Source organism: Limtongia smithiae (assembly GCF_038497785.1).
Source record: "Limtongia smithiae strain NRRL Y-17922 unplaced genomic scaffold V1518scaffold_6, whole genome shotgun sequence".
In the NCBI taxonomy this organism is placed as follows: Eukaryota; Fungi; Ascomycota; class Lipomycetes; order Lipomycetales; family Lipomycetaceae; genus Limtongia; species Limtongia smithiae.
The window spans coordinates 420,039-443,867 of NW_027117627.1; the positions used below are offsets into that span (position 1 = coordinate 420,039).

General features: G+C 54.0%; 9 protein-coding genes across 9 annotated transcripts; 6 read left to right on the plus strand and 3 right to left on the minus strand.

Moving 5' to 3' along the window:
- Window positions 1-763: 763 nt before the first annotated feature.
- Window positions 764-3,108, plus strand: V1518DRAFT_437972 (endo-1,3(4)-beta-glucanase; the record flags this gene model as incomplete). Its single annotated transcript, XM_066906344.1, has 5 exons — window positions 764-1,012; window positions 1,072-2,107; window positions 2,161-2,672; window positions 2,724-3,033; window positions 3,086-3,108. The coding sequence occupies 5 exons, from the start codon at window positions 764-766 to the stop codon at window positions 3,106-3,108; spliced, it is 2,130 nt and encodes a 709-aa protein (XP_066759435.1).
- Window positions 3,109-3,652: 544 nt separating this feature from the next.
- On the minus strand, window positions 3,653-4,363 carry V1518DRAFT_427480 (uncharacterized protein; the record flags this gene model as incomplete). Its single annotated transcript, XM_066906041.1, has 2 exons — window positions 3,653-3,943; window positions 4,013-4,363. The coding sequence occupies 2 exons, from the start codon at window positions 4,361-4,363 to the stop codon at window positions 3,653-3,655; spliced, it is 642 nt and encodes a 213-aa protein (XP_066759436.1).
- A 292-nt stretch (window positions 4,364-4,655) lies between these two features.
- V1518DRAFT_417013 (uncharacterized protein) lies at window positions 4,656-6,633 on the plus strand. Its single transcript, XM_066904177.1, has 2 exons — window positions 4,656-6,191; window positions 6,245-6,633. The coding sequence occupies exons 1-2, from the start codon at window positions 4,855-4,857 to the stop codon at window positions 6,336-6,338; spliced, it is 1,431 nt and encodes a 476-aa protein (XP_066759437.1). The 5' UTR covers window positions 4,656-4,854; the 3' UTR covers window positions 6,339-6,633.
- A 213-nt stretch (window positions 6,634-6,846) lies between these two features.
- On the minus strand, window positions 6,847-9,147 carry V1518DRAFT_383898 (kinase-like domain-containing protein). Its single transcript, XM_066901678.1, has 2 exons — window positions 8,131-9,147; window positions 6,847-8,078 (listed from the first exon to the last, which is right to left on the minus strand). The coding sequence occupies exons 1-2, from the start codon at window positions 9,005-9,007 to the stop codon at window positions 6,937-6,939; spliced, it is 2,019 nt and encodes a 672-aa protein (XP_066759438.1). The 5' UTR covers window positions 9,008-9,147; the 3' UTR covers window positions 6,847-6,936.
- Window positions 9,148-9,720: 573 nt separating this feature from the next.
- On the minus strand, window positions 9,721-10,597 carry V1518DRAFT_417018 (uncharacterized protein). The gene is made up of 4 exons (XM_066904178.1): window positions 10,261-10,597; window positions 10,059-10,191; window positions 9,947-9,992; window positions 9,721-9,892 (listed from the first exon to the last, which is right to left on the minus strand). Exons 1-4 carry the CDS (start codon window positions 10,501-10,503, stop codon window positions 9,850-9,852), a joined length of 465 nt encoding a protein of 154 aa, XP_066759439.1. The 5' UTR covers window positions 10,504-10,597; the 3' UTR covers window positions 9,721-9,849.
- A 78-nt stretch (window positions 10,598-10,675) lies between these two features.
- Window positions 10,676-13,092, plus strand: V1518DRAFT_417022 (CoA-transferase family III). The gene is made up of 7 exons (XM_066904179.1): window positions 10,676-10,872; window positions 11,144-11,351; window positions 11,415-11,535; window positions 11,667-11,961; window positions 12,010-12,116; window positions 12,169-12,459; window positions 12,512-13,092. Exons 1-7 carry the CDS (start codon window positions 10,860-10,862, stop codon window positions 12,800-12,802), a joined length of 1,326 nt encoding a protein of 441 aa, XP_066759440.1. The 5' UTR covers window positions 10,676-10,859; the 3' UTR covers window positions 12,803-13,092.
- On the plus strand, window positions 13,093-15,450 carry V1518DRAFT_417026 (HCO3 transporter family-domain-containing protein). The gene is made up of 6 exons (XM_066904180.1): window positions 13,093-13,450; window positions 13,503-13,535; window positions 13,589-13,704; window positions 13,756-13,843; window positions 13,893-14,817; window positions 14,868-15,450. The coding sequence occupies exons 1-6, from the start codon at window positions 13,305-13,307 to the stop codon at window positions 15,429-15,431; spliced, it is 1,872 nt and encodes a 623-aa protein (XP_066759441.1). The 5' UTR covers window positions 13,093-13,304; the 3' UTR covers window positions 15,432-15,450.
- Window positions 15,451-15,745: 295 nt separating this feature from the next.
- V1518DRAFT_417030 (Chs5p-Arf1p-binding proteins-domain-containing protein) lies at window positions 15,746-18,594 on the plus strand. Its single transcript, XM_066904181.1, has 8 exons — window positions 15,746-15,889; window positions 16,131-16,257; window positions 16,322-16,467; window positions 16,521-16,613; window positions 16,664-16,839; window positions 16,889-17,074; window positions 17,123-17,340; window positions 17,391-18,594. The coding sequence occupies exons 1-8, from the start codon at window positions 15,867-15,869 to the stop codon at window positions 18,495-18,497; spliced, it is 2,076 nt and encodes a 691-aa protein (XP_066759442.1). The 5' UTR covers window positions 15,746-15,866; the 3' UTR covers window positions 18,498-18,594.
- Window positions 18,595-18,699: 105 nt separating this feature from the next.
- V1518DRAFT_417035 (major facilitator superfamily domain-containing protein) lies at window positions 18,700-20,651 on the plus strand. Its single transcript, XM_066904182.1, has one exon. It carries the CDS (start codon window positions 18,901-18,903, stop codon window positions 20,545-20,547), a length of 1,647 nt encoding a protein of 548 aa, XP_066759443.1. The 5' UTR covers window positions 18,700-18,900; the 3' UTR covers window positions 20,548-20,651.
- The last annotated feature ends 3,178 nt before the right edge of the window (window positions 20,652-23,829 follow it).

Consider the following 23,829-nt stretch of genomic DNA (forward strand, 5'->3'; position numbering starts at 1 on the left):
GATTCTAAGACGTTATAGCTATAAACGCATTTTGAATAGTCATATCAAGTAGCATATGAGTGTAGTGACTTTGGATTGACCGGCAACGTGCATACACGTGCGTGGATCTCGCAGATATGAACCTTCTGTGCTTCACAGCGGGCGTCTTTCGCGCGGACAGCAGGCCAGCCAGCACCAACTTCCGACGCGCCCAGGATGCCTCCATTTTTCAGTTTACGTGATTTGTTTCTATTTATAATTTAAGACTGATTTACAGAGCCGTTTTGTGTGTTTGCTTTCGAAATATCCAAGGATGAGACCGAAATTGGCAAATCTAGAGCTATGAAGACTGACGAGTTTGTTTACTCTCACCTCAACACGCAACTCATCGGCCATTTTTCCAACGCTCACCATTCACTATGCTTCCCTCGCTATTTCTGATACCCTCGCTAGTCCGCTTTTATATCCTTTCCTCCTCAGCGCCTGGATAACCAGATCGCGTCCGCGCGCCCAGCCTCGCCGTATATATTTATCTAATACCTATATTTTTTTGGGCGCGATGTATTCCTATTTATTTATCTCTGCGCTAGAATGCGTGCTGTTTGCGTGCGCAGCGCTGGCGGCTAGCGCTGCGCCGAGCGCTACAAGCCACCTTGTCGTTCCGACAGAGTTTGCTGCTACTGCTGACGCGGACGGTGCCGTTACCACTTCGTCGGTGGTTGCCGAGAAGACTACAAAGACTACCGCGTTAACCTACCCCACATCGTTCTCTACTACCGTGAACATGTTTGAACCCATTGCTACGACCGCGCCGTACTCTGCGTTTCCTACCGTGTCGCATCCGCTGCAGCCTGTTGGAATTAGTTCAAACGTGCTCGGGAAGTCGTCCATTCCAACGAATAACTTCTACACGAACATGATGCTTGGCGAGCAGACGAATCCGGCATACGTGTACCCTTACAGCGTGTGGTGGGACTACGGTACGAGCAGTACCTATGGACTTGGCATCAGCCACCGCGAGGCAAGCGAGCGAGTGAGTGATTGTTCGTCAGTATCAGTCATGGACACAGAGACTAACAAGATTTATTCAAGACTTATGGACCTGATGCAGACGCTGATCCCGTCGAGTACTACATAAATGCCTCCGGTGTGATGTCACTCTCGCTATCCGCCATCGAGTTTGACTCAAGCATGAACATGACGCTTGAGGATCTTGACGCTCTGTCTGTGACTCTGGTGCTTGCAGAAGATAGTACGCATTACATCGAAGTGCCACTCGTCCAAGGAGCCGGTTTTGTCACTGGAATCTACTACAACGTCACTCCCCGATTCGACTCTACCGTTGGCATCACTTCGATAACGAAGGAGGACAGCCCGCGCAGCGGAATTCAGAAATATACCGTTGCACTTGGTGATGACACGACGTGGGCGATCTACGCGACTCTGCCTTCCGGACAATCTCTTTCTCTGAGCCGTACGAGCGGCACCACGATCGAAGCGAGCGCGAGCGTTGATGGCGTGGTGATCCAAATCGCCAAGATCGCATCTGGAAGCGAGACTTACTACGACGATCACGCGGGAATGTACGCGGTGTCTGCGTCAATCAATGGCACTGCACATGGCACTACAGGCCAAGTTGATATCCACTTCACCTCCAGCGGCTCCAATAACGCTGGCTATCTTCTCCAATTCGCGCTGCCTCACCATGTGTCGTCGTTCTCGTCGACGATCGCAAACCGTTCGCTTGGGTTCCTCATGCAGTCACCGACGCGAGGAAACATGACCGCGTACTCAACCAACGACTTTATCATGATTGAAACTTTGCCGCTAAACATCTCGTTTGCGCCGTGGACCAGTATCTCCGGCAAGAGTGCGAACTACACGAGCACGGCGCTGGGATATATTTCTATGGCTGCGGTCTCTGAGATACAGCAGGACATGGTCACACAGTCCAATGGAACGTCGATGTATGCGGCTGGCAAAGCGCTGGACAAGTTTGCAATGATTTGCTATGTTGCGCACTCAATTCTGAAGAACACTGCGATTCGGAATACCTGTATCACAAACTTGAAAGAGGCGTTTGCGGTGTTCAAGAACAACTCGCAGGAGTATCCGCTTGACTACGATAGCAAGTGGGATCAACTTTCCGTTGTGTGAGCTCGTTACTGACTCTGCGAACAGAAACCTACCGCGGCGTTATCTCAAGCGCGTCGATCGTTACCGGCGACTCTGGCGATGACTACGGCAACACGTACTACAACGATCACCACTTCCACTACGGATACCACATCCATGCCGCTGCGATTATCGGAATGATCGACACAGAACTCGGTGGTACGTGGGTCTCAGAGAACAAGGCGTACGTGAACTCGTTGGTGCGTGACGTAGCCAATCCGTCAAGCGAGGACACGTACTTCCCGATTTCGCGTTCGTTCAATTGGTTCTACGGACACTCGCTTGCCAAAGGTGTGTTTGAGTCGGCCGACGGCAAGGACCAGGAATCTTCATCAGAGGACTACCACCATGCGTATGGTATCAAACTTTGGGCGGAAGTTATTGGAGACCATTCGATGCTCGCGCGGTCGTCTATGACACTGGCGATCATGCGACGGGCGATGAACGACTATATTCTGATGAATGACACAAACACTATTCAGCCAGCGAACTTTATTGGCAACAAGGTCGCCGGAATTGTGAGTTACGATTCATACTAAATGGAAATCATGTTCTGACAATATGCATAGATTTTTGAAAACAAGTGCGATCACACCACCTACTTCGGCACTTACACGCAGTACATCCAGGGCATCCACATGATTCCCATCACACCCATGTCGTCGTATATCCGTGGCGCCACCTTTGTTGAGCAGGAATGGAACGAGATTATTGGTGACATTGCCCCTGATTTGACTGATGGCTGGAAGGGCATTATCTACGCCAACGAAGGTCTATTTGATCCTGAGGCTGCGTACGACTTCTTTGCTGTTTCTGATTTCAACTCGTCATATCTTGACGACGGCGCGAGTTTGACGTGGTATCTTGCATACCTTGCAGGTTTGTATTTTGAGGTTGCGTGATTACTGTGCGCTTTAGCTAACACGAACAGGGGTTGGGGGCACGACAGCTTAGTCGAGTGGATTGGCCGGTGCGGAATCTGATCTGATCTGATATGTTATTCTGGTCTATTCTGAGTTATACATGGAGTGGGGCGCAATTCCGAGACTCTCGAGCGCCATCCGCGGTGGCTCTTTTCGGTTTTCAGCCACAATATCCGTGAGAGCTCCGAGGCGCTGGTTGTAGTCCTAATAATTAGAAAGTTAAGATATTTGTTGATAAATTTCGGCCCTGTGGATTAAGACCACAGTGTAGATGATGTGATATATAAAGCTATTGTTGCAGTGTAGATATACAGGAACATGACCACCAAAAAAACGAGACACGGAAAGGAGACGCCGGAGAGTGATCCAGATACAAAGAGAGACAATGGAAGCATACTGCCAAGAGCAAAGCCGCTACTCGTTTCCTCTCAGAATGCTGCTAGTCATGTGTATTCTGAGACATTGAATAGATGCATGCGGGATGAGCGAGCTATAGGACCGTAATATGTGCGTGGAGCGATGCACGCAGAGAAAGCATGGGGGTTGCTGACGAAACAATGACGATAATCTTGAATCTAAAAGGCATCCGCCTCCAGTTTGCGACGAGCTTTGAGAATCATATCTTCGCGCTGCTTGCGTAGCATCGTTTGTCGCTCCTCTCGTGACTGGCTCCATTTCACTTTGTCGGCGGGTGATGCGACCGAAACGGGAGTGCTAGGAGTTGTGGGAAGAATAGTGCTGTTTCCATCTTCAGCAACTCGATCTTCCAGTTTGTATCGTTTGATCAAATCGGGGTACTGCTTGCTCTGGGCTGTAGACGACGAGGATAGCTGAGGTGGAGGGGGACGTGGCGCGACGCCAGGCGGCTGTACAAACAAAGAGGAGTTGTCAACAATTATACGCAAATAATAGTCAGTATTAAAGATCAATCACACCATTGGTAGAGTGCCCTCGGCGAGAATACGCTCAATGGTGATCTCGACATTCCCGGTTTGTTCGAGGTCGTGACGGATCTGCGCGACGGAGAGCTGGGGCGCGATGGCGAGAATGACGTCAACCATATCGTCTGTCACAGGTCGCCGCCGTCGGAACATTGACGATGCTGGCGGAGTAGCTAATGACGGCGATGACGCAGAGGACGTTGACGAGGATGATGAGCTGGATGATGAGGCGGACGAAGGTGTTCGTGTGTCACTAGACGCGGACGGAGCGATGAGCCAGCGCACGAGAAAAAACCCTAGCACCACGCAGGCAATGAGTGTGGTAGCAGCGCTGTCGGAGGCCATGGCTGGTTCGCTGGAGGAGTATTACGAGGAGTGGGAGTGACGATAGCAGGACGATAGTGCTGGAGGGGTGTTCCGGATGGGGTGGAGACTAAGGCCGAGACGTGGCGGAGTGCTGCGCCGCACCCCGTGGCGCAGCACTACAAGCCCCGCGCGGCGGAATATTCCAGAACCGCGATAACGCTGCGGTTGTGGTGCAAGTGACGCTGTGCTGGCGTAGCTGCGCCGGGGTCTTAATCCGGGTAACTCAAAATTTATTGCGGCGACGAAGTTCGTGAAGTCAAGTCGCGTCTCCAGCACTAGCAAAGGCACCGTCTTCCGCTCCCGTTTTCCCTCTCTTTGAACTCCTATTGCGGCGTGCACGGCACGGCTCGAGGCGTCTCTGTCGTCTTTGCCGCCCAGTTTTCACTCCGTTCTTCGCGAGCGCGCATTGTCTGCCATAGAGATTTGGAGCTCGTGCACTGTTCCCATTCAACTCCCAGCATAACGTCGGCATGGCTTTCGTTACCACGTCTTCTGGGCCGGTACGGCTTTCGTTATTCGTCTTACGGTCACAGCGATCGGTGCTGCAGCCGGCTTCGCGCCGGCGCACTCCGTTTGCGCTCACGTGCGACGGCCAGTTCGTCGCCGACTTCGTAACCGTGAGCTCCGGTAACAATAGTCGGGCTCGCAACACCTCTTCCTCGACCACTGCGACTCGCGGCTTCCATAGCACCGCTGTGACGCTAGACGGCAAGACGGATCCATATGGCTCGCTCGGCATCGGCAAGAGCGCGTCAGCGGGCGAGATCAAGAAGGCATACTATGCACTTGCCAAGAAATACCATCCCGATGTGAACAAAGATGAGGGTGCTGAGAAGCGTTTTCACGATATCCAAGCTGCCTATGAGATTCTTTCCGACAAGGACAAGAAGGCTGCATTCGATGCCTACGGCTCCGCTGCCTTCGACGAAAGTGGCGGCGGTGGCGCACCCGGGGGTGGCGGACAGTACAACCCATACAGCAACTTTGGCGGTTTTGGATTCGGTGGTGCCGGTTTCGGCAGCAAGGGCGGTTTTAACATGGAAGATCTCTTTAACGCATTCGCCGGTGCGGGCGCAGCCGGCGGCGCCGGTCGTTCGTCTCGCGGTTCGACTGTGCAGGAGTACCGTGGCAACGACATAGAGGTCGTTCTGCGGATTCCGTTTATGGACGCTGCCAAAGGTGCTTCGAAGGATATTCACTATAATCCTGACATTGTATGCCAGACTTGCAGCGGCAGCGGGTTGAAGCCCGGCAAAAAGAATCCGACATGCCCGAGTTGTCGCGGCACGGGAACTCAGATCCACATGACCGACGGTGGATTCTCGATTGGCACGACCTGCGCCAAGTGCGACGGCACCGGTGTCTACATTGACAAGAACTCCGCGTGCGGTACGTGCAACGGCCAGGGCGTTACCAAGGCACAGCGTACCACGACTGTCGACATCCCTGCCGGTATCGAGGACGGCATGCGATTGCGTGTCGTCGGTGAGGGTGACGCACCGCCCGTAAAGGCGAGCAAAAATGTGCGAGTTCACCGCGGCGACTTGTATGTCCGAGTCAAAGTGCAGCCGCATCCGTCGTTTACTCGCAACGGTCCGAATCTTTCATATACTGCCGAGATTCCAATGACGACTGCTGCGCTCGGTGGTCGCGTTCGTGTGCCGACGCTGGACGGGGAAGCCGACTTGACCGTTCCACCTGCCACGCAATCGGGTACCACAGTGACCATGACCGGCATGGGTATGCCTGTTGTCCAGCGACGATCAGTCGGCGATTTGCGTGTTACATTCAAAGTTAACACTTTAAGGTATGATATTGCTCTCTGTTTGACCCGCGTACAACATTCTAACCTGTTTACAGACCTACGACGGCAGAACAAACTAGATTATTGGAACAACTTGCCGACTCTTTCAACGACACAAATGCTCGCCGCTCGGGATCATCTTCCAAGTGAGTCCTTCGCTGAAGTTGCTGGCGTACCAGGCAATTCATAATTCCTTGTCTATATTTTGTTCATATTTTGTACATAAGAGGGCGGTTTTTTTTCTGGGGGATTTCATTTCATTCTTCTGTACATATGTAGAAATCTATGTTTCATGTCTAACAGTGTGACTAACTTTCCGTGCTCAGAACCTCTCGACCGTTTTCCACATCTGCCGGTTCATCAAAGTCTTCTTCCGAGACGACGGCGAAGAGCTCGCCAGAAAAGCCGCCAGCCAAGGATAGTGAAGAAAGTAGCAACGGAACAGGCGAGCATCCCGGATTTTTCAAGCGGACAATCAACAAGATCTTCCACCATGATGACAGTGCTAATTCGTCAGCAGATTCCAAAGATAAGAAGTAAATTTGTAACTAGGTCTCTTCTCATCAGCAGCTTCGATAAATCTCTTTTTTGTACATAGAGACGCGCATACATAGGACGAGAATGGGGTGTTGTAAATATTGGATTTGTTCTAATGCATTTGTCAAGAAAATTGATAACTTTTATTAATATTGTGAAGAAACGCCGAACGCGATGAACATAACTCCCAGAAGCAAAAGTACAACACAGTCTAGGCCAGGTCCACAAGCCACCACCGCTCCCGTGCGAGCTCGTCAAAGGTAGCTCTGCACTTCGGATTTTTTTGGAGGCACTTTCGCAGGAAGGTGCGGCATTCTTGAGACACATTGCGGGCGAGCTCCCAGTCCTTAGTAACAGCGTCCTCGGGTGTACGGAATGGTGTTTGGCCGGTGAGGCAAGTGAAGAGGAGGATGCCGAGAGCCCAGACGTCACTCTTCTCTGCGTCGTACGGTTGTGAACATAGAACCTCGACGGGAGCGTATTGCTGCGTGCCGTAGAACTTTTCGAATTGCGTGCGCTGTGTATGAGGGGGTAACACGACAGACGAGCCAAAGTCGATAAGCTTGATGTGGAGTGACTCGTCGACGAGGATATTTTCGTCCTTGATGTCGCGGTGGTAGATGTTGAGCGAGTCAAGGTACCACAGCGCGTCGACGAGCTGGCGCATCATGTAGCGCACTTGCCGCTCTGTGAGGTTGCGTCGTGATTCAATCATCTCGAAGAGATCATGGCTGTCGCGCTTGGCAGCGTAGCGTACCTCGTCTGGCGGAGGCAGGAGTGTGAGGTCAGCATCCATGTCATATTCGGACGCGGCGTCGTCATCGAGGACCATATCGTCATCCGAGTCGTCGGACGAGGCAGGCGGGATGTAATCTTCGTCTTCTGATGAGCGGTAGGACTCCATGTCGTCGTCTTCATCGTCCTCAGTGGCGGTGGTATTGACGTAGGTTAGAGGCTTGGAAGTGTTCTTGTTGCTGGACCGGGGAAGGTTGATATATTGCTCTAGAGGAAGTTGCTCTAGCGGCATCCGTGCCTCCGCAGGCTGCTGCTGTAATTGCTTCACCAGCTGCGTCTGCGCGCCGCCCGCACTGGGCTTCCTTGTCCACGGTGACCCGTGCAGCTCCATCACAAGCACGTAAAAGTCCTCATTGACGAAATACTCATGGAATCCAATGATATTCGGATGCGGCTGCACTGAGATCTGTAATAGGACGTGCAGCTCCATAGGCAGCATGGCGCAGCTCATTGAGTCTTGGACCCAGCTGTGGTCGCGGATCTTGTCACGGTAGATGAACTTGGCGGCGACCTCGCGGCCGTCGGCGTGGCGTGTAGCGGATAGCACAACACCGAAGCCTACGATACCTGTTAGCATTGATCACACAACAAGAAGCATCAATATGCGTACCACCGCTTCCAAGCTGGTCGCCGAGCGTGTAGTTCGCCTCGAAATCCCGTGGCACGTGTTTTCCCGCGAGTTTGTCGCACAGCACAACCACACGTTTTTGCGGCTGTGTGTGGTACTGCTGTTGATGCTGTAGTTTCGCCGTGCACTGCTGTGCGCGCTTTTGACGCTTCACAGGTCTCGACTTACGCGTCCCGCCGCCGTTGCTGCTGTTGTTGCTGCTCGCACGCTTGCTGGGGGATATCGGGCAACCTGCGGTCGCTAGTAGTAGAGGCGAAGAGGGAACGGCTGGAGTCGACGATTTTGACGCGTAAGACCGGACGGAGCTTGCACCGACGGGGCTGCGGTTCTCGTATTGCGAAGCCTGCGGCGCCGGGGATGGCGATGAGACAAGTGATGGTGCTTGTCCGTACTGCTTGCGGAAGGACGTGTATCGATGTTGCTGGTGCTGATGAAGTGGTGGTCCTTGTTGTAGCTGGTAGTGCTGCTGGTGCTGTGGTGACACCGGCGACAGCGGCGCGGGGAGGTTGTAGTATGCTGCAGCAGACTTCGCGTATGCCGAGGATGGGAAGGCAGGCGTGGACAGCTGTGCGTAGGATGGAAAGTAGTCTGTCGCGGCATGGGAAGCGTGTGTCGGCGAGGACGAGCCGAAGGAGGAGGATGATGTAAACGGAGGCGCAGTCGCTGACAGCGGGGAGGACACGCCGGAAGAGGAGGACGGGGAGGAATAGTACAGCGACGGGACGCGTGAGAGTGCCGCCGACGCAGGTTGCGGGAGGAGTGGTAGTGATAATGACGCGTTGGTCTTGGATTGTTGTGGGTGGGAGAAGTGCTGGGGAGGCGGCGAGGAGGAGAGCGCGTAGCTAGGGTGGTGGTACATTGCGCTGGAAGGGGTGGTTGTAGCTATGGAGAGAGGCGGCCGTGGAACTTGAAGGCAGACGAGACAGATCAAACTGGTTGGCAAGGATGTGGTATACTGGCGGGAGTGGAGGTGATGGGAGAAGTCGGCAGAGAGACGCGTCGCGGGAGGAGCGCGAAGAAAGCGGCACCGGCGGCGGATTTGAAGCGGCGCGTCGGCCGCCAAAACCGACGCGTAGAATTTCCGACGCGTCTCAGGGGCAGTGCGCTTGGGTTTAGGGTTTTACGCGTTGGCGACGCGTTTGAAGGCACGTGATGTGCCTCTGAGGCGAAGAGCCAGCTTAGTCGAAACGGTCCTCCAGACATAACTTTGTGCCGCTGTCGCGCCGGCGAGTCGAGAGATGGAAATTGTCGAGCTTTGTATACAAGAGGCAGACGCCTCTCTGGGGGTCGGCATCGACGACACCAGGCGATTCTCTCCGCATATGGCAAAGTTCTCTACTTCGAGTTGGACTGCCACTCCAAGCTCTCAGAGACGGCGCTCTAGTTCCCGCCATCATTTCCACAAGTCCTAAATCCTACTGCTTCGAGTGTTGTCCTTGTCTTGGCTGCTACGACAACTTCTACCGCAGGTTCGGCATGCTCCGTTCCACAATCCACTTAGGACATACTTTCACATCCCAGGGGAATACTATTCTCAGAGGAATAATCATTTGTCTGGCATACGTTCTGCTATTGCTGATCCTCGTCTGTGGCTGTCCAGCCAGCAACACATGTTTATTCAAATGCAGAGTGCTATGTACAAAAGCTGGTATTTATTCGTCACGACTATACAATGCATGCAATGACTGAGAACAGTCCCACTCACGACCGCCCAACCGAGAAAATCATTGCCATCGACTTCGCCCTGTGAGCACAAGGTTAGCACATCACTAGGGGCGACATGGTACGACTGACGTACTCTTCTACCGTGATCTCGATTCCATTCTTGTCCATCGAAGTTTTTACTGCGTCGCATAGTTAGGATATTCTTGTCAAGGGCAACTGCAGAGTCGGTGCGGGATAATACTCACGCGCTTGCATCGCGTCATTGACGTCCCTATCTCGCATAAGCTTCAGCATCGTCATCATCGATGGCTTGCCAGCTGACTCGGCCAGTCCTTTTTCTTGCAGAACACGCATGATATTTTCCAAATGCTCCATTACCTAGCAGTTGTCAGCTTCCTGTGGCGCAAATCCAGACTGCTCGATTTACGCAACGCAGCCACAACCCACCTCAGGACACGCAGCCATCTTGCGCATGAGGCTCGAGTTCAACAAGGCGTCTGACATCTGCGACGGCGACGGTGTAGCGTAACTCCGTGCATGAAGCGGCGTTGTCTGTCGCCGCGATGTCAGCAGCGTTACGACTATTCGCGTCCGCGGCAGAATGAAACCGCCTCGCACGGCGCTGCTGGCTGCCGGAGCAGCGGCCGACGCGGTAAGTGCCATCACTTGTCGCAACCGTAGATAAGGCATGGTGTGTGTGTGGAAGTCGGTGAACTGGCTCGTTCAATAAATAGCACAGCGACACCACAACTAGCAACTTCGGCACCAGTGACGGTGAGTATAGCGGGGTTTGTGGCTCAGCCGCAATTGCACGTGATTCTTAAGTAAGGGTCTCAGTTCCTCAGCGACCTTGCTTGGCTCGATTCACTTCCTATAATCCCCCTCCGCCTCGGTAGAGTTCCCGCCGCTGGCAGAGGCCTGGTCTGTGGCATATCTCGTTTGAGGCTCTTTGTTTGGCCTTTTTGACCGTCAACACCTTGCGAGCGCCGCCGTAGACGTTCCGAACGCGGTTCTCGGCTCGCGCGGCGCGACCCTGAATAGGAGCGATGGTCTCCGCAAGCAGTCTTCCCTTGTGTGTATCTTTTCCTTGGAGAGAGCGCTGCTTCAGATGTTCTAGCAATGGCATTTATGCTCTCAACTATTCGACGCACTGGAGATCATGAATTGAGGCAACCAGCCTGCCCGTGCTCACGCGGGAGATCCTTGACTTCGAGGCAGGGCCTGAGCCGTTCTTCGCTTTATCGGGCCCCGGCACGTCTCCCAGATCCGCCGTCCGTTATCGTAACCTGATCCTCCTCGCAAACCTCTTCTTGTCCTATGCTCCGCGCAGTCTACACCATGTCGTTCAGCAGATTCGGCACGCTTGCAATTGCAGTGCGTCGGCACATGAACGTCAACTCGCGTCGCGCATTTTCTGCGGCGGCCTCGGCGCACTCGCTGAACCCAAACGTCGAACTCCCACTCTCTGGGATCAAGATTGTTGATCTCACCCGCGTTCTAGCGGGGCCGTATGCAACGCAGATTCTCGCTGATTTGGGGTTTGTTTGTCTACTTTTATGACTATCCTGAGTGTTCGGGTGCTGATCAAGTTTACTGCGCAGCGCCGATGTGGTTAAGGTCGAACATGTCACCCGTGGAGACGATACGCGCGCGTGGGGACCGCCGTTTGCAAAAAACAAGGGCAATCCCGACGCCCCTGGCGAGAGTGCATATTTCCTTGCCGTGAGTACTGCATCAAGTGCCTCGCCCATTCATCTGCTAACCTTTTCGTCCAGGTCAACAGGCATGCTCTTCAATCCACTGTGTCACGAGGTTATTGACTCTGACCCATGTTACGTCACAGGAATAAAAAGTCCATCGGTTTGAACTTCCAAGACAAGCGCGGTCAAAATATTCTACGCTCAATGATCGCCGACAGCGATGTCGTTATCGAGAACTACCTCCCCGGCACGCTTGCAAAGTACAATCTCGGCTATGACCAACTCAACAACGACAAGATTATATACGCAAGCATCACTGGATATGGACAGTATGGTCCTTATAGCGACCGTGCTGGGTACGATGTTATGGTTGAGGCAGAGCTTGGGCTGATGCACATTACTGGAGAGAAGGGAAGGCCGCCTGTAAAAGTCGGTGTTGCAGTTACAGGTAAGCGGAGCGCATGAGTATGGTTTGGTACTAGCTAACATGCACTAGATCTGACTACCGGTCTCTATGCTGCTAATTCAATCTTAGCTGCCATTCTTGCGAGATCCAAGACCGGACTAGGCCAGTACATCGACGTCTCTCTTTCAGATTGCCAGGTACATTCGCCATTCGTTGATCTCTTCACGCATTTAATGCTAATATCCACAGGTCGCAACTCTTTCTAACATCGCATCATCCTGTCTCATCTCCGGCAAACCAGACACAGGTCGCTGGGGTACAGCACATCCCAGCATTGCACCCTACCAGGGTTTTCCCACCGCAGACGGCGACATTGTAATTGGCGGCGCGAACGACAAGCTGTTTGGAATCATGTGCAGGAAGTTGGGCAGGCCGGAATGGATCACGGACGAGCGATTTATCACGAATCAGCTTCGCGTGAAACATCGACAGACGCTTCTGCCGCTGATTTTCGAAGAGACAAAGAAGAAGACGACTGCGGTAAGTTTCACTCATCATTCTTTTCGGCGAGTATTTGCTAACGAAGATGAAGGAATGGCTGGAAGTATTCGAGGGTAGCGGCATCGCCTACGCTGCAGTCAACGATATCCAAACAACACTGAATCATCCACATGTGCGCGCGCGAAATATGGTTACGACTGTTGACCACCCGTCATGTGGGCCAGTCAAGATGGTCAATACGCCGGTCAAGTACTCGAGAGCAAAGCCATCGATTCGCATGGCGCCGCCGACGTTGGGACAGCACACGGATGAGGTGCTTACGGGACTTGGGCTGAGTGAGAAGGAGATCGCGGATATGCGGGAGCAGGGCGTGGTTGGATAGGGGGCTTGCAACGGAAGATATAGAACCATATAGACAAGCATAGACCAAAATCTCGACAAGCACGGCGACTACTTGTACAATTTCATATTGCAGTAATGCCAACACATGTCAACCGCCTTGTGACGATGCGCACTTGACAGAAGATCGCGTGTAGTCACCATGTCAGCAGTCGTCTCAGACAGTCAGTAAACAAGCATTCTACTGGACTACTGTATTCTTGGCACGACGATCATCTTCCTGCCGCCGAACCACGTCGCTGACGTTCGTGCACGTTGTTGGGAGTTTGAACATGCATACATCGACAGAACGCCGCCAAGAACGTCATCCGCGAGTTGACACAGTAATGATCTAGTGTATTTAGTTACTGATTGCTACATTCATGTCGCGGTCCTGCGATTGTTATTTTAGAGAACGTACCATCAATGCTCCAGCTGATACGAGGACTCTCTGCTCACTCCAGCTAATTCACGGCATATATCACTGAGGGAGGTCGTTCGCAACAATGGCAATTAAGATATTTGGTATACACCTATTTCGGGGGATTGCCAGCGATATACGGAGTCGACTGCCGCATTATATCGCCGACTGGACGACAGATGCGTGGAACTACCGCATTATACCCGCGACGATATACATGTACTTTGCAAAGTGAGTTCTCAACGATTGCAAATATGGAAGACAATGGCCTGATAATGTGCAGTATTTTACCGGCTATTGTGTTTGCATTGGATATGTGAGTCTTCCGCATGAGAGGAATCCGGCCGTTCGCTGTGCTGATTTGGACAGGTTCACGAAGACGCACAATTCATATGGCGTGAACGAGATATTACTCGCTTCCGCGCTTGGCTCGTTGTCATTTTCGGTCTTTGCGGGTCAGCCTCTATGCATTGTTGGCGTTACAGGTATATTATAGTTGTGACATATGCTATGGCCTTTTATCTGACTTCGTGCAGGGCCTATCTCCGTGTTCAATTATACTGTATATGAGATCATGGTGCCCAAGGGGACGTCATATTTTCCGTTCATGTGCTGGATCTGCTTGTATGTACCTTTCGAGGCTCCATTTTTCGAGCTAGACTAACGTGGTCAGATGGTCGATGATCATGCACTTTGCGATCGCAATAACCAATGGCGTGAACGGTCTTCGTTACATCACTCGCTTCAGCTGCGACACCTTTGGACTGTTCAATGCACTTATATACATCCAAAAGGGTATCCAGGTCCTGACGCGCCAGTTTTCGGGATCAAACACGAACGGGTTTATATCCGCTATGGTTGCTCTCGCGTCGCTTATGGCCGGGTTCACCTGCCAGATTATCGGTACCGGGTCGACGTTGTTTTGTCGACCGATACGCCGGTTTTTAGCAGATTACGGTACGCCACTTACGGTTGTGTTTTTCACGGGATTTGTGCATATTGGAAAGATGCGGGGGTATGATATTAAGAAATTACCCGTTGGCGCGTCATTCGAGCCGACGGCGAGCGCGGCGGTGCGACCGCATGGCTGGTTTATTCACTTTTGGGAAGATATCTCGGTTGGCGAGGTATTTTTGGCGTTGCCGTTTGCATTACTGCTGACAGTGCTGTTCTATTTTGATCACAATGTGTCGTCGCTGATTTGTCAGGGAAGCGAGTTTCCGCTGAAGAAGCCGCCGTCGTTTCACTGGGACTTTTTTCTTCTTGGCATTGTCACCGGCGTTTCTGGATTGCTGGGGATTCCCACTCCGAATGGCTTGATCCCTCAAGCTCCGTTTCATACTATCTCGTTATGCGTGATTAAGCAGACAAAGGTGCCTTATGGCCAGACGGTGTCGGTTGAGAATAAGCAAGATCCGCAAGTTGAGGTCGAGGAGGGTGGGTATAGGATCGAGAACGTAGTTGAGAGAGTGATTGAGCAGCGGGTCAGTAATTTTGCGCAGGGCTTGATGATTATGGGTACAATGTCCGCGCCGTTGTTGACGGTGCTGGGGTTGATTCCGCAGGCTGTGCTAGCTGGACTGTTTTGGATTATGGGAGTACGTGAGAGTGGTGTGTTTGGATAAGAAAGAGAGCTGACATCTATTAGCTCGGCACACTGCGCGCGAATGGGGTGATCGCGAAAATTCTCTACCTCTGCGAAGATCACACGCTAACACCAGCCAGCCAAGCTCTGCACAACGTGCCGAAACGATGGATATACTTATTCGTCTTCTTCGAACTCGCTTCCTTCGGTGCGACATTCGCGGTGTGCCAGACCATCGCGGCGGTGGGGTTTCCAGCGATATTGATCGGGTTTTCAATATTTGCGATATTCTTGCCGCGGATATTTCCCAAGGAGGTGTTGAATGTGCTAGACGCGCCGACTGCGTCAGAGTTTATCATGGAGAGCGTAACCGGTGGTGGTAGCACGCGAGAGGCAGAGGATCAGGCCGTATCAGATGCCATGCCAACTGCAGAAAGCGACACCGCCGGTGAGGGAAGTATGCGCCGACGACGACGCGGACGGCGGCGAAATGGTGGCGATGCTGGTAAGGAGAATGAGGAGAAGGTTGTGGAATTACAGGAGGCTTCGAGTTTTGGAGATCGTAAGGACGAGTGGTTAGATGCGGACGTGACGCGCGAAGAGAGGGGGGTTAAGAGAGATAATTGATTGATTTGGATGATAGTAAGTTGACAGAGAAGCGTAAAATTTGAGTGTCGGATCAGCGTTGACCTGCTTCTCCTGTCGTTATTGGCAGTGCGCATTAACAAAAGAGAGCAGAGGCGATAGCTGATCAAAGAGCGCGCTGGGGAACGAGGTATTTTGATCCTGCTCTCAGCACGGAGTTAGGATACCCTTCAATGATATGTCAGGGGTATGCCCACAAACTGTTCTTGGTTACTGCAGCTCGCATGCGAGTGGATATAGTGTGGTGGAGGTCGACGTGGAGGTCGACGGGGAAGAGGTATAAACATACGCAGTGACTGTGGCTGGGCAGCGCATCCACAGCCTCTTCAAAAAAGATCCCCAACCACCTTCCGCTTCACCACGACATTCCCATCATCCACCACTTGATCCCACCGCATATCCCCCGCATCCGCAACCATGGTCGCCACCGCGGTCCCCGAGTGAGTGCTTTCTTTGTGATCATCTTGTTGGCAGCCTCGCAACGCGACCGGCACGGGTGTGCTGTACGCCGGACGTGAGCCCCTGGCGAGCACACCACGACACCCACCTGTTCGTTCGCCAGGGCGGGATACGTGGCTGCGTCGCTGCACCCCGCAATTTGCTGTGCTTGCTACTGTTGCCGGTGCAGTGTGTTCTCCCCGAGGCGCGCGTGAATGCAAGCTGACACGCTCGTTTCTGCAGGATCCAGGAAAGTGAAATCGGCGAGTCCGTGAATGCGCGGACAGCTGCGATGGCCGGCTTCCACGCTCTCGGACCACCCGATCTTGTCCATCTCACTAAAGTGCACGCGCGGACCGGCGCACTTGAGGTATGCGGATCTTTGATGCTGCGGTTGCGGATCGTGTGACAGCAGGGTTCTTACTTGCTCGCAGGCCGGCACATATCACTACGTCACTGGAATCGACACGTCGTCTGCGAGTATTGCGGCGTATCTCAACACGCTGACGTATGCGCCTGGCGAAGGCCAGGTGTGGTTCGGCAAGGTGCAGCACTGGAATGTGCAAACAGGTGTTTACTGGTGCGTACACTATACGTCACTAATAACTACGGAGGCTGACGAGTGAACAAAAGCTGCTACAATTCAATATCCCGCGTTGATCTTCGCGTAAAAGTGCATATCCCCGGATCCGTTGAGACGTTCGTGATGGACGAGTCTGGACAGAAGTTTGTACCACCTCGGCACCCATCCTCTATTTTGGCTAACCCAAGGACAGACACCAGGCGACTGACCAGTTGATACTCGAGACCTATGTGTGCTCGGTCATCCGCGCGATGCTCTACGCCGATGACGACGACTACAACATCACCGCGTACCGGCGGTTCAATCCGCTGCCCAACCGCGAGGCCGAGGAGAAGTTCTTTGAGGCCGCCGAGAAGATGTTCCCGCGAGGTATTTTGCGCGTGTGTCCTATGTGACAAGATAGCACTAACAGACAAAGGCTGGCTGTTTGGTGCGGAGGCTGATGTGCAGGTGCCGACGCTACTCTCAAACAACCTGACGGCAACTTTTTTCAAGTACCTAGAGTTGACCGGCCGGTACAGCCAGGGAGTGAACTTGCTGGAGAAATTGCGCGCTAAAGAGCCTGAGTTTGCGGCGCTCTTGGGCCGCGTGTTTCTTGATATGGGTATGTGGAAGTACAGAAGTCGATTTGGCAAGAACTAACAAGATATAGACGAGGAGGTCAAAGCTGTTCAGCTATTGCACACTAGCATTGGCGCCTCACCGCGTGATCCGAACCTGCTCGATTTACAAACGCGGTTCTGCGTGTCGAAGGGCCGGCTTGATTTTGCGCTTGCTACGGCCAAGCGGGCCGTGCATGCTGCGCCGTCCGAGTTTGGGCCGTGGGCGAGATTGGTCAAGACGTACATCGACATGCAGGATTTCCAGTCTGTAGGTAGTCTGCTGAGTTTGGTGTACTGGGATAAAGACTAACAACGCAGGCACTATTAACTCTGAACTCGTGCCCGATGTTCCTATTTCAGAACATTGATCTGCATCGGATGCCGCCGGCGCAGCGCGTACATTTGCAGATTTCTAGCGAGGGCGTGCTGCAGGATATTATCGACGATGCGCTACCGGCGGAAGGCGAGACCTTGACTATTGACCCTACGCTGCAGCGACTACCCGCCGCGATGTTGCGGGGCACCCACAAAAAAGCATACGAGCTGCTGGTGGAGATTGCACACGAGATCGGGTGGGACATGCTGCTGAAGTATCGCTCGAAGGTGTTTATCATGGAGGAAGAGTACCGCGCGTTGAATAGCGAGAGCGCTGCGGCAGGCCGGCCAAAGTCGAATCATGTTCGGGCAGATAGCAATGCGTCGCGAGTTGCGGTCAATGGTCGCCGGTCGTCGGTAAACGGGGTGGGTGAGGATAATGATGACGCCAAGTCGACGACCGCCCCGGAGATTGTGAAGCCGGAGGTGAGTGTGGACGCGAATCTAGTGAAGGGCAGCGAGGATATTCATCCGGGCGACCAGTCGACGGCGACGGCGTCGACTGCACCCGGGACGGCAACGACTTTCCGGAGCAAGCGGCTGTGCGAGAGATGGCTTGATAACCTGTTTATGAACATGTACGAGGATATGCGTGTGTACACGATGTGGCGGGTGGAGATGTCGCACTACAAGACTGCTGAAGTGCCGTACAAGAAGAGTCTTGCGGAGTGGGAGATTCTCGGCGCGCTCGCGACGCGGCTGAAGCACGTGGACGAAGCCGCGGAGGCGTACGATCAAGCGCTTTCGATCAGGTTTTCCGCCCGTGCGTTAAAGGGGTTGTTAACCATCTATCAGGCCAGGAAGGAGGCAAATGGGGTGCTGGACACAACGATCAAGTTGTCATCGTACAACCACCGATGGTACAAAGAGTTTTCGCCGACACTGGTAGTGTCCATGAAGGGTCTAGTGCGGGAGGAAGGGTCGCAGAAGCTCCGCAATATGATCCAGGGCTCGGACTACAGTGCGTCCGTGATTGAGTTGATGGATGATTACTTTGATCTCGCGCGGCAGTTCCGATGGCCGGGATATGAGGATGACGACGAGAAGTGAGGAGTAGATATCTGTGTATGACGCGTATATAAAGTATAATATACTGCAAAAGAGAGATATAGATCCATATATACATGAATAACATAGTTGAGAGAAACACATACTAGTACTTGTAGTGCTTGCTGACATGCTGCCGGGGCCTGTACCCAATAACGAGGTCGTATTATACGACCGTAATTCATGCGGCTCCTGCCGCGGGCATCGCATCGCGAACTCGCGTACTCAGACGCGATACGACGCCCAGTAAGAGTTTGCTCGCGTGCACTCATCTCGCTGGCTGGTAAGACGACACCGATGCGGCGACAATGGAATGCACCGCGGTATATAGACCGCCCGGTCCCCCTACTCCCCGCCAAAATGCTGTCGCAATTGTCTGCACGCAGCACTACCACAACCACGAACCATGACGTCAACGGAGACTGCCAACTGTGCCGTCGACGAGACCACTACACACACCGCCACGAGCATTGATGCAGAACCTGTGGAGGACGTTGCTTCACAGCAGGAGACAATAATTGAGAAGGATGTCGATGCTCTCGTGCATGACGAGACTGCTTTGTCGCCGCCGCCAGAGGAAGAAGTGTACACTGTCTTCCCGATATCCGTCCGTCGCGCGATCTGCGCAGCGGCTACTCTCTCGATTTTGCTCTCGCCGTTTGCAACCAGCATCTACTTCCCGTCGATCTCGCTCATCGCGAAGGACCTCGGCGTGTCGGTAGAGAAGATTGATCTCACGGTGACGACGTATATGATCTTCCAAGGCGTGTCGCCGACTTTCTGGGCGTCGCTTGCAGACGCAACGGGACGCCGTCCGGTGTATCTCGGCTGCATTACAGTGTTTGTCATTGCGAATCTGTGTCTCGCGCTGCAGCATACATACGTCGGGTTACTTGTGCTACGCATGTTACAGTCTGCGGGATCGTCTGCTACGGTTGCTATCGGCGCAGGCACGGTCGCGGACATTACTGTGCCGGCGGACCGCGGGTTTTGGATGGGCTTGCTCGGTGCGGGGTCGACTGTTGCGCCAGCGGTCGCACCGGTGCTCGGTGGCGTGCTTTCACTTACAAAGGAGTCGTGGCGCGCATCATTTTGGCTATTGTTTGCCGCCGGCGCGGTGTTGCTTGTTGCGCTGGTGTTGTGGATGCCAGAGACGGGACGGATGGTCGTCGGGAATGGCAGTATTGCACCGAGGGGGGTTTTCAATCGACCGCTGCTTGATGTGCTCTTGGGCACGCGACGACATGGGTATATTGTGCAAGGCGCGGAGTTGCCGCGGGCGGCTGGTCGGCGGTTGCCGAATCCGTTACGGTGCGTGAAGATTCTTGTACAGAAGGACGTCGCGACGGTATTAGTCGGGCACGCTCTCGTGTATGCTGCGTTTTACGCTGTTACTATTGGATTCTCGTCGCAGTTGCCGAGCGTGTATGGACTGAGCACGTTGAAGACAGGTCTCTGCTTTTTGCCGTTTGGGTTCGGTGTCTGTGTCGGGTCGATTGGCGGTGGCAAGGTGCTTGATAAGCAGTTCCGCCAGTCGGCTGCTCGCGCGGGTTACACGGATCCGCGAGCTGTGCGGCAGGATCCGGATTTCCCTCTCGAGCATGCGCGGCTGCGGTTGATCTGGTACCCGATTATCGTATGTGCTGTGTTGTCAGCCGCGTTTGGATGGTCCTTCCGGCGCAGCGCGACGTTGGCAGCGCCGCTCGTCCTTATTGGAGCAGAAGGCGGGGCGATGGGCATGTTTTTCACGACCGTACAGGTGTTGCTCGTGGACCTGTATCCGCAGGAGTCGGCATCGGTGACGGCTGCGAATAACCTCGTGCGGTGCTTGCTTGGCGCGGGCGCGTCGGCGGTGGTGGAGGCGGTGATTGAGAAGGTCGGGATGGGATGGACGTATGTGATTGTCGCCGGGATGCAACTTTTATCGTTGCCTCTGTTTGCGGTGGAGTATACCCAGGGAGGGAGGTGGCGGCGGGAGAGGTTTGCCAGGGTGGAGGCTGCGAAGGCTGCAAAAGAGGCGAAGCTGGCAGCGAAGGAGGAGCAAGAGAAGTAGACGAATGTCGAATCCGGTAATGACGAGATGACAAATAGAGTTCACGCTAGAAGGCGGGAAATGGGCACTAGAAGCAGCTTAATTGATGACACGAGTATCCTGTGAGCCTCCGATCACCAGTTCACCGGCAAGTCACGGCCCCGCTCTGCCTCGAGCTCCTGGCCAACGGCCTCCGCCGCTTGGCATCTCTCGTCCTCTGTCCTGCAGCCAATAACCAATTGCTTACCAGCTCGACGGTGCTCTCACCCACGCGCCAGCACTCCCGAAGCGATACGTGCGAGTCATGGGCTGCTTCATCTCGAGCTTCTACGACATCATCGTCGTCTCCGTTGCCGGATGCACCGCGCAGCCGCTGCTCCGCAGTGATAGCGACGCCATGGGCGGTGGTCGGCGGACAAGCCGTGCCGCAAGACTTTCAGCGCTGCAGCTATGTGTCATGGCTCTCACGATAATGGTGGTACTTGTTCACGATGGCGGCGGCGGTTTATAAGTGTGCAGAGAGCACCAGCTGATTAGCGACTTGACGTACACCCATTGACCGACATCATATATCATGAGCACAGGCCTGCGACAAAAGGATATGACCAAGGCGGGAATATCACACGCTCTCTCATTCACGAGTCATCGTTTCATTCTATTTGATCATCATGTGCATGTTTTGGGCTTTAGATAGGCACTTCGTTGGGGGTGCTGCTTTGCCAGCTGGTCGCAACTTCAGAACCGAGGACCAGCGCTGGATACGGTGCGCGCACACCACACCCTGCGCCGGGGCGTTTTATGATTGTGTATGCTCTAATGCTTCGTTTTATATTTATCACCAACAGAAATCGGTTATAATTGCTGACGTAGAATTCGTGGAAGCCCAGTGTGGAGACGGCGATCTGATAACGACCGTACTAATTGCCCCAGAACACAGTCGCGCCTCGCGGTGTCGAAGTTCAAACTTCGTGCCCACTCCCTCACCAGCTGCAGCCGACACCCTCGCCATGGCTCCGTCGCGCGCTGCGCGAAGATCGCGGCAACAGTCTACTGAGGAGGAGGATGAGCCGTTGACGTCAGTGTCTGCAATGCCGACGTCAGAGGACATCATGCTTCCCGACGTGCTCGGAATCGATACCATCACGGAGGTGGAGGAAACCTCCGCCGCGCTCACGACAACGACCGCAAGTGAAGCCGCAGCAGCGACTGCTTCTACTGCGCTCGTGCTGGCCAACACAACCACCTCGCTTACCCTTGCACCAGGGAGTAAGCGGAAAGCATACGAATCATTGCCAGACCGCGCATACGACGACATTGCGTCGTACGTCGACGCGCACCCAGGCACCACATTCGCGCAGGCCCATATCTGGATCGAAGCAAAGTACGGCGCGAATGTGTCCAAATCGTCGTACTTCCGCAACCTCAAGGCCGCGCGGCGGCGGGTGCGGCACCAAGATCTGATCACCACGGCACCCGGTGGAGGCGAGGACGCGACCGCCTCGGGTAGTGGAAGGCGTGTGTACGCGAGACGGCGGAATCGGTCAGTGTTGTACCCCCGTCTTGAGCGTGCGCTGGTGGAGTGGGTGCTCACGTACCGCTCGGTTACGCCGCTGACGACTGAGGTTCTGCGACGCAAGGCTATGGATTTTTTGCCGCGATTATATCCGCATGATATTGGCGTGTTATCGTTCAAGTTCTCGGCGGGGTGGATGTCGCGGTTTAAAGAGCGGCATAATATTTCACATATCCTTGAGCGTGAGCGCATCGCGGCCGGAGTGCCGAGAGTCGAACCCGCGCGCAGGATGGCTGACATTGCGCAGCTGCTGAAGCAATACCCAGCCGACGACATCTACCTGATGGACGAGACGTGGGTGTTTTACACGCAACGCGATCCCACGCGGAATAACGCCGTGCGCAAGCATAATCTTGCAGTCACAATGTGCGTGAACGCGTCCGGTACGCACAAATTGCAGCCATGGGTGATCAATCGCGTGCCGCACCCGCGGTGCTTCACAAACATGGACCTGCCGCGGTTGCCGTGTCGGTATATTTGCAGCAAGAAGGTGTATATGACCGCGACTATGTTTTCGGACTACGTTCTTTGGTTTGATGTCCAAATGCAGGGCCGCAAGGTCGTGCTTGTCGTTGACTCTACACCTGCACATGTCCATAGCACGCGTATAGATGTCGAAAGCACCGTGGTTGTGTTTTTGCCTGATATGCCGGTGGATCAATTCTCGGAGCTCCCTCCATACGTGTTACACCCCACATTCACCAACCTCACACGCATCGTGAAGGACAATTTCCGCAGAGAGTTATTTGCGCTGATCAATACCAGACTGAAATACGTGCGACCGGAGGTTTCAGGTGCGGTCGCGCGGTGCTTCAACGTCAACGTGCGCAGTGCGATGACGGTATTCGCTGACGCGTGGTCGCAGGTACCGCCAGGTGCGGTGCGCGCGGCGTGTCGAATGTCGGAATTTTTGAAGGATCATCGCCAGGTTTTCACGGCGGGTCCGGAAGAGGAGATGATGCCGCCGCCGCAGGAGGTGCCGTTGTTGTTACCGGCGCCGCCACTGTCGCTGACGGCGTCGTCGTCGATGCATGATCAAGAACACGCGGAGCAGCAGCAGCATGAACTCCCGCCGCCACCACCTCCTCTGCCTCCCCCTCCACGACGACCGCAACCACAAACACAGCTACAATTACACGCATCGGGTCAACATTCGCGTCTAACACAACAACAGCAGCAACAACTCCGACAGCAACAACAACACGATACCACGGCAGCGATCGAGTACATCCTCAAAGCACGCACGCAAGCACAGAGTCTGGCCGAAGCCGAACAGGGGCGCTTGTTGAGCAGCGTCGGGCCTGGGGATGACTTATCGGCGGCGGCATTGCGAGAGAATTTTGTGCGCACTGCGAATAATCGGAGTGAGGAAGGACATGCAGATGGGCCTACGGAGTCGGAGATCGTGCAGCGTGTATTATTGGATGAGAGTAGACGCATGCGGCGCGGGGAAGGTTCTGATGACGAGAATGGAGATGACGAGGGTGACCCCGAAGAGGACTATAATTTCGACAGCGCCGACAGCAGTATCATGGACGAAGCTGCGTCGAACGCCACAGAGGCGTTTGACGGTGCGCCGCCGCCGCAGCAGCAGCTACAGAAGAATGGTGTGCTTACAGTGCGCACGCTGGACAAGTTGCAGCTCACGGCGACGGATTCGGGGTATCCGGCTGACTTTTTCGAGTCGTTGCGGAAGCTGCGAAACGTCGTGGATAGGCACTTTGGGCCGT

Excerpts from the sequence above, each read along its gene's own strand:
- V1518DRAFT_417013 (XM_066904177.1), top strand. The coding sequence starts at position 4,855 with ATGGCTTTCGTTACCACGTCTTCTGGGCCGGTACGGCTTTCGTTATTC. Across the intron at positions 6,192-6,244 it reads TTCAAAGTTAACACTTTAAG|ACCTACGACGGCAGAACAAA; the intron begins GTATGATATTGC and ends ACCTGTTTACAG.
- V1518DRAFT_383898 (XM_066901678.1), bottom strand. The coding sequence starts at position 9,007 with ATGTACCACCACCCTAGCTACGCGCTCTCCTCCTCGCCGCCTCCCCAG. Across the intron at positions 8,079-8,130 it reads CGACCAGCTTGGAAGCGGTG|GCTTCGGTGTTGTGCTATCC; the intron begins GTACGCATATTG and ends CAGGTATCGTAG.
- V1518DRAFT_417018 (XM_066904178.1), bottom strand. The coding sequence starts at position 10,503 with ATGCCTTATCTACGGTTGCGACAAGTGATGGCACTTACCGCGTCGGCC. Across the intron at positions 9,993-10,058 it reads CAATGACGCGATGCAAGCGC|TAAAAACTTCGATGGACAAG; the intron begins GTGAGTATTATC and ends TATGCGACGCAG. Across the intron at positions 9,893-9,946 it reads ATCGAGATCACGGTAGAAGA|GGCGAAGTCGATGGCAATGA; the intron begins GTACGTCAGTCG and ends TTGTGCTCACAG.
- V1518DRAFT_417022 (XM_066904179.1), top strand. Across the intron at positions 11,536-11,666 it reads AGAGTGCATATTTCCTTGCC|TCCATCGGTTTGAACTTCCA; the intron begins GTGAGTACTGCA and ends AGGAATAAAAAG. Across the intron at positions 12,460-12,511 it reads CAAAGAAGAAGACGACTGCG|GAATGGCTGGAAGTATTCGA; the intron begins GTAAGTTTCACT and ends ACGAAGATGAAG.
- V1518DRAFT_417026 (XM_066904180.1), top strand. The coding sequence starts at position 13,305 with ATGGCAATTAAGATATTTGGTATACACCTATTTCGGGGGATTGCCAGC. Across the intron at positions 13,705-13,755 it reads ATGCATTGTTGGCGTTACAG|GGCCTATCTCCGTGTTCAAT; the intron begins GTATATTATAGT and ends GACTTCGTGCAG. Across the intron at positions 14,818-14,867 it reads GACTGTTTTGGATTATGGGA|CTCGGCACACTGCGCGCGAA; the intron begins GTACGTGAGAGT and ends GACATCTATTAG.
- V1518DRAFT_417030 (XM_066904181.1), top strand. The coding sequence starts at position 15,867 with ATGGTCGCCACCGCGGTCCCCGA. Across the intron at positions 16,840-16,888 it reads CGAGAAGATGTTCCCGCGAG|GCTGGCTGTTTGGTGCGGAG; the intron begins GTATTTTGCGCG and ends TAACAGACAAAG. Across the intron at positions 17,341-17,390 it reads ACATGCAGGATTTCCAGTCT|GCACTATTAACTCTGAACTC; the intron begins GTAGGTAGTCTG and ends CTAACAACGCAG.
- V1518DRAFT_417035 (XM_066904182.1), top strand. The coding sequence starts at position 18,901 with ATGACGTCAACGGAGACTGCCAACTGTGCCGTCGACGAGACCACTACA.